Source organism: Poecilia latipinna, unplaced genomic scaffold, assembly GCF_001443285.1.
Source record: "Poecilia latipinna isolate Pla-1442-1.1 unplaced genomic scaffold, P_latipinna-1.0 Scaffold896, whole genome shotgun sequence".
Lineage (NCBI taxonomy): Eukaryota > Metazoa > Chordata > Actinopteri > Cyprinodontiformes > Poeciliidae > Poecilia > Poecilia latipinna.
In genome coordinates, this window is record NW_015113512.1 from 159,580 (window position 1) to 166,751 (window position 7,172).

The window sequence follows — 7,172 nt, forward strand, 5'->3', positions numbered from 1 at the left end:
TTAGAGCGATGCGCGCTCCCGCGAGAGGGGATGCAATTTTGGGCAGGCATGCGTTTCTGGGCATAACACCTGCCATCAATTCACATCTATTGAATTGATATCTATTGATAAGTATATCAATAGATATTTATCTTCCATAGAAAGATTTTTCCATGCATCTAATAAGTGCATAGACTTCATGTTTAAGAGACAGATTACCCTCCTGAAGTGAGCAGTAGCTTTACAATGCACAACTTTTAGCATAACTTAGACTTTGGAATTACTCATGAATTTCAGTCACTTCGAGATAAATGTGGGCAGGAAAAAAAAGCAAAAAAATAACTTGATGTTTTCGAGAAAAATCACTGAAAAAATAGTTGGTAAAGCGTGGTGAAGAGAATCCCCGATAAACATGTGGAACTGTACTGCTGCCAAAGCCGGACCGTTAAAGTGTGACACACGACGGAAGTAAACAAAAAAAGCATTCTCGTTAACGGATCGCATGGAAATATGGTGCATCTTTAATTAAACAACAATGTCTTCAGTTGAGTGTTTGAGGCAGTTCGTTAACGAGCGATTGACGGCCGCGGCTCAGGAGATCTTCTGCGTGTTTGAAAAAACTATCTCCGAATACGAAGAAGAGATCAGCCGTCAGCGCAGGCTGCTCACCATCGCCTGGAAACCTGAAGTTAAGTTGCACAAAACAGGTTTGTATTGAAATGCAATAGAGCATTGTTGCAGCAAATGAAAGATCGTAACCTATAAATTACGATTAATTTGCAGAAATGTCGGGGTTCATGTCGGTATGTGGTACCTTAAAAACTCCTTTACCATTTAGTCTTCAGCCATAATCCTTATGTAGAATTGGGGAATGTGTAGTCTATTAACACGTTAGAAATCTTTGTAAAACAAAGATTGGTCAACAAGCCTTGAGGAAGCAACAAGGCTGGTGGCAGAAAACTAATTTTATGCATTTCACTACATGTTGCTGGCAGCATCATGCTGTGGGGTTTCTTTTCTTTAGCAACGAGTTATTAAAAACTGGAACGAAAGTGGGGGAACCATTCTTTGAAGAAGAAATGTGGTCAGGGAAAAATGTCCTAAATGATGATGTTTGACAAAGATTGGTGGAATCAAATTTCAAATTTGGAGAAAAATGAATGCACTGAATAAAAATGAATAGAATAGAAATAAATCTTGTGATATATCAGAAGCTTAGAGATATTCAGCAAATACATGCAAAGCTAACGACTCTACTGAAATATATTAGTGTGTGACAGTTTGTGGTGATTTTTATTTATTTATTTATACATAAGGTCAGATAAAATTTAAAAACTGATGAGCTGTCAGTCCAATCCAACTGAGCTATTTTTTAAAAGAAGAATCAGCAGAAATGTAATTTCCAGACTTCTAGCTAAAAGACGGCTCAACAAAGTATTGATTCAGGGAGAATTAACAAGAATTAATACCTCCCAGACTAAAACAAACAAAAAAGTTAACTGAAGTCACAAAGCAATAGGCTGCACTAGGTTTTTATTTAGGGTTATGAGCATAAAAATGTATTCCGATTTCTATTTTTCAACTTTTTGATAGCTTTGTGTCTTTTTTTATTACTTAAAATATGCGTTGCTTTTTGTAATTTTTTTTTGAAAGATTAATAGATCATCAAATTAGTGTTTTGGGGATAATCATATCCTTGTTTTTTTTTTTTGTTTTTTTTTTTGTTTTGTTTTTCCCCATCACCTGTTTTGTATTCGTTTTCTATCCAGAGCTCCCACAAGATTTCATTAACGTGGAGGACATTCCAACGGAGCTGCAGCTCAAGACAAGACAGGACAGGAAGTCTATTTTGAAAAAAGAAGGCAGAGAGCAGATTCCAGAAAGCCATGAAGAAATCCTCACCAGTCCCGAGGAAGGAGAAGTTGAGCTGAAAGAGGAAGTTGAAACTCTTTTTCCAAGTATTACCTGTGATGAAGGTGACAATGTTGTCTTGTCAAATCCTGTGGATGAGGAGTCCACAGACACAGTATCTGTTCAAGGAGCAACAGAACGCAATACTGATGATCAGCTTGGCTCTAGATATTCTCAAAATGTGAGCAAAGGCCAGGATGAAGGAAATCATAGCGGTTCTGTAATAACCAGACGCATGGAGACAAGACTGCAGAGGAGACATCACAGAATCGGTGAACACATTCCCATCACGTTCAAGACTCCTATTTACACTCACAAGGGGAAAATATGCGAGTTTGTGTGTGAGTACTGTGGCAAAGTGTTTCCGTATAGATCCAAGCTGATGCGGCACCAGATTATCCACACGGGCGTGAAGCCGTACTGTTGCCACACCTGTGGTAAACGATTCAACCAGACGTCGATCCTGAAGGTCCACCAGCGGATCCACACGGGCGAGAGGCCGTTCTCCTGCGACGTCTGCGGGAAGCGCTTCAACCAGAAGTCCATCCTGAACGTTCATAAGAAAATCCACTCAGTCGAGAGGCCGTATTGCTGCGATTTCTGTGGCCGAAGGTTCAAGCAGAAATCAAAACTGGAATCTCATATCATATGGCACTCGGGTAAGATTCCTTGTCCTAAAGTTTAAATGGAGATTGTAAAGTCACGTGGGATTCTTGTTTTAAATTTTCCATATTTCATGGGTCACCCTGCTGTCTGGATCATATCCAAGATTTTTGTCTTATAAAATGTTTCCTCAGAAACATGAACTTGAGCAGCTTGGATCGACTGCTCCTTTCTTTTTTTTTGCAAATCATTCATAAAATTTTTGTCTCTGTCAGTGGACTGTAATAGATTGATTCACATTGATTTTGCTTATAGCTAATTGATAAATTGTGATCTGATGCAACATCTTTGGCTTCAATTTGAACCATTTTAAGAGTTAAGCTCAAGGATTCAGAAATGAACATCAATCAAAGAAACTTCATTTGGAGAGCACTTTTTGTACAAATGCGTGTAGCAAAGTTATCTGTACGGACTAAAAGCAAACATGCATAAAATCATGGCAATTATCAGGGAATTATAAGAAATAAAATGACTATTATAGAGGATAATGAGCTGAAGAACTAAGATATAAGAGAGTGAAATCCTAAAACATTCAACAGAGTGCAAAGAAATACATGAGTGAATGAAAATATGCTTGGTACATTTAAAATAATGGTACAGATATAGTATAGTCAAATCTATAAAGTTTGTTTCCATTTTTAAATACAAATTATATTTTAATTACCTTCATTTTTTTTTTTTTTTGCCTTTTCTTTCAGACATACCACAGCCGCTTTTCTTTAAGGAGGAAAACTTTCTCTCTGACCAGCAGCTCTTTGACCATGACCGTCACTCTGCGTTGGAGTTGGGGTTTCCAAAAGTCAAAGAGGAACAGGAAGACTTCTGCTTGGCCCAGAAGGAGCAGCTTGTGTTGAAGCAGGAGACGGACACGTTCATGATCACTGTTCCTCATGATGAAGGTCACGATCACCTTCATGTGGCCCAAACTCTCAACAGGAACTCGGCAGAGGCAGAGTCGGTGGAGATCATATCGGTTGACAGTGGTGCGAAACAACCGGAGAAGACGCATCCCAGAATCTGTAACATCTACAATCCTATCCTGTTCAAAACTTCATGCAACTCTTTTGTCGATAGGAAGTGTGAGTATAAATGCAATACGTGTGGGAAAGTGTTTCAGTTTAAGTCCAGACTGATAAGACACTTCCGCATCCACACGGGCGTGAGGCCGTTCTGCTGTCACATCTGCGGCAAGAGGTTCAACCAGAAATCCATCCTGCAGGTCCACCAGCGGATCCACACGGGCGAGAGGCCTTTTTCCTGCGACATCTGCGGGAAACGCTTCAACCAGAAATCCATACTGAACGTTCACAAGAGGATCCACACGGGCGAGAGGCCGTATTCCTGCCAAGTGTGCGGCAAGAGGTTCAACCAGAAGTCCATACTGGACGGCCACGTCAGGACGCACACGGGCGAGAGGCCGTATTCCTGCAAGACATGCGGCAAAAGCTTCAAAAGTCAGTCCAGCCTGCTGGTTCACATGAAGATGCACATGGACAAGACGACCTACTCCTGTGAAATGTGGGAGAGAGTTCAGCCTTAAACACACACACACACACACACACACACAGGTCAGCACGTATAGCTTTAGCAAACCTGGTGGGAGCATTTTGATATCAAGTAAATAAGTAAAAAAAAATATATATATATAAATAGATAACTTTGCATGTAGTAGAAATCCTCCATGTTGGTAGTAGAGCAGACGTTCGTTGTGAGCATGCACGTTCAGGGCCTTTGCTGCTTTCTCTCTGATTGTTTTTGTTTATATTTTTGCTTGATAATCTGCGTAGGCCTGAATCTTAAATTCTTAAATATTGCAAAAAGTATGATGTTACCACATTAGCATTGCTTGCAGTTTTCAATCTGCTGCAAAGAAAGAATTGCTGCTTCTGCGAAGTAGATACATAATTGCTACCCTGATGATATAAAATACTGCTTCTTAGTTCCAACTAACCTAAACGTTGTACGCTTTAGACAGAAATAGACTGAGATGTGGTTGCCATGGTTACTATTATGATAGGTAAGTGAGCTTATTGTCTTGCTACTTGTGTGTGCATTTTATTGTGTGTAAGCTATATTTATACGGTATACCTATTTGCATATTATTCTTGTATGAAATAAGTATATTAAGGGAGGAGGTGGTACAACGTAACAGTGGTGTTATGTCTGATTTGGGGCTGGTGTCTAATCTTAAACTGGTTCTTCATGTCTTTGACCTTTTAGCGCCTTTTTGGAACTAATTGAACAGCAGTGAAACATTCTTATCTCTCGTTTTGGGTAAGGAGATCAACTCAAACAGACTGTTTGAAATTCCCAAAAGAATCATAGATCATGGGGCTGCACAGTGGCACAGTTGGTAGAGCTGTTGCCTTGCAGCAAGAAGGTTCTGGGTTCGATTCCCAGCTCTGGTCTTTCTGCGAGGAGCTTTGCATGCGTGGGTTTTCTCCGGGTACTCCGGTTTCCTCCCACAGTCCAAAAACATGACTGTTAAGTTAATCGGTCTGTCTAAATTGCCCCGTGTGCATGGTTGTGTGTCCTGCGTGTCTCTGTGTTGCCCTGCAACAGACTGGTGACCTGTCCGGGGTGAACCCCGCCTCTCGCCCAGAACGGTAGCTGGAGATGGGCACCAGCACCGCCTGACCCCACTAAGGGACAAGAGTGTAAAGAAAATGGATGGCTGGATCATAGATCATACATAGAGCTTGAACATAAATGTTAAAACTTTAGCAGTAAAGTTTAACAAATTCCATGTAGTTCTTTTAAGTTAGTCAGACAAAAAACTGCATTTTCTTAATATTACACCTAAACACATTGTTGGTGTCTGCCGGGGGCCCAAGTGAAAGAGGTGGTCACAGTAACTTAACAATTGGGCCACATATTATTTAGTTAAAACATAATTATTTCTGAATGTCATATTTTTCCCTCTCCACTTTGTAAATGTACTCCAGGTAACGATTAGACTTTCCTAAAATTGTCTTTGACATTTTTCCATTGCAGCAGAAGCTAAGTATTTTCTTTATTTCCTTTTCTTTTTTTTTAGACTTTTTTCACATCTCTACCAGAAGTGGAATTAATTGCCGTTTAGGGTAATCAGCTGTGATTTGTAACTATGTATGTAGTAGAATGCATAAAAAGTTTTTGAAAACCAGAAATAACACCACTGAAACTTTTATTTTTGAGAGCCAGATAGCGCTGCCACTTTGCCGACACACTGCATCAAAAAAAGATTGGGGAAACTGCTAAAAGCACAGGTGTGGGGCTGCAGAGTAGGGCGAATGTGTGAAATAGAATTTGGGATTAGTTTTATTCTACTTCATTTTACTTTCATTGTCACCAGTCGAAGTGTAAAAACAGGCTTTTCTGCAGATCCGTCTTCAAATGGAGATGTATTCCGTGACAATAAGATAAAAAAATGTATCCAACGCTTTCCACATTTGATTTTTTTTTCCAATAGGAATGAACTCGGACCAAGTGCTTGTCTAACAAAAGAGTAGGTTTAGTGTAAATATCTTTCAAGATTTCCCTGCTTGTATGAGTGGATGTTTTCCTTGATCTATAATTCATTTAATGTTTTTTTTTTCAGCATCTTGTTTCAAATCCTTTTTTTATTTAGAAGGCACAAAATACACAAACTGACATTATGTCTCGTTTGTGATAAGATTTTGTTGTCAAAACATGCATGAAATCATGGCAATATGATGTTTTTGAGGACCTTTTTTATTGTTTTATAAGCAGGACACTTTTGTTTGTGACATTCTAATCATGAGGGAAAGTGGAATTACTAATGTGGCGTTCCTGAGTTAATGCAGCTTACATGAATAGTACGTCATGCAGCTTTGGATGTGTCTTATAAAGGTGTATGGACTTTGTGTCACACAGAGTTCAAGACTGATGTGTCAAACAGCCGTGTGTTGAACTAATGAAGGAGGTGGGACTTTTGTAAAGTGCCAAAATAAAGAGAATGTAGGACGTTATAGGAACAAGGAAGATGAAACACTTATAGTTCAAAGGTTTCAAAGTCGAATAAAGCAAACTTACTGTGGTTATCTGTGTCTAGAAAAAGTGACATTATAATTTTGTGTCTGATCAAATTTCTTTTCATATAAACTTCATGTTTTTTCAATTGTGGAAGTCTTGATGTGTTTTTTTTATATTTTTTTTATATGTAATTTCAGTATTTGCACCAACAAATGTTTATTTCAAATTATTTTGTTTGCAGCTTTGGATGCAGTTCTGCATTTGAGTTTCATTTGTCACGCGTTGTCATTCAGATCATAATTTCTAAAATGATAGCTTACTATTATTAGATGTTACTACAAACCAAGTGGACTAAAGTGTTAAGAGTGTATACCCTGGCTAGTGCCTGAATAAAACTTGAGGATGATTTGATTTTTTTCTTTTCTTTTATATCATCTACCTTATAACTCATAATTATTGTCTTTACTGATTTTTCTCTCATCCCTGTACTATTTCACTTAGGCACAATGCCCAGCAACAATTGGCTAAAAATTGCTGCTACAGCAATATTACACTGGTAAATTTGTTGTACAGCACTTTGGTGCAACTCGTGTTTTTAAAGTGCTTCATGAATAAATTGACATTTACTGCACGTTACTCTGAAT

General features: G+C 38.7%; 1 protein-coding gene across 1 annotated transcript; it reads left to right on the top strand.

The window, feature by feature from the left end:
- The first annotated feature begins 443 nt into the window (after positions 1-443).
- On the top strand, positions 444-5,050 carry LOC106957352 (zinc finger protein 2-like). The gene is made up of 3 exons (XM_015048655.1): positions 444-686; positions 1,749-2,549; positions 3,252-5,050. Exons 1-3 carry the CDS (start codon positions 515-517, stop codon positions 4,091-4,093), a joined length of 1,815 nt encoding a protein of 604 aa, XP_014904141.1. The 5' UTR covers positions 444-514; the 3' UTR covers positions 4,094-5,050.
- The last annotated feature ends 2,122 nt before the right edge of the window (positions 5,051-7,172 follow it).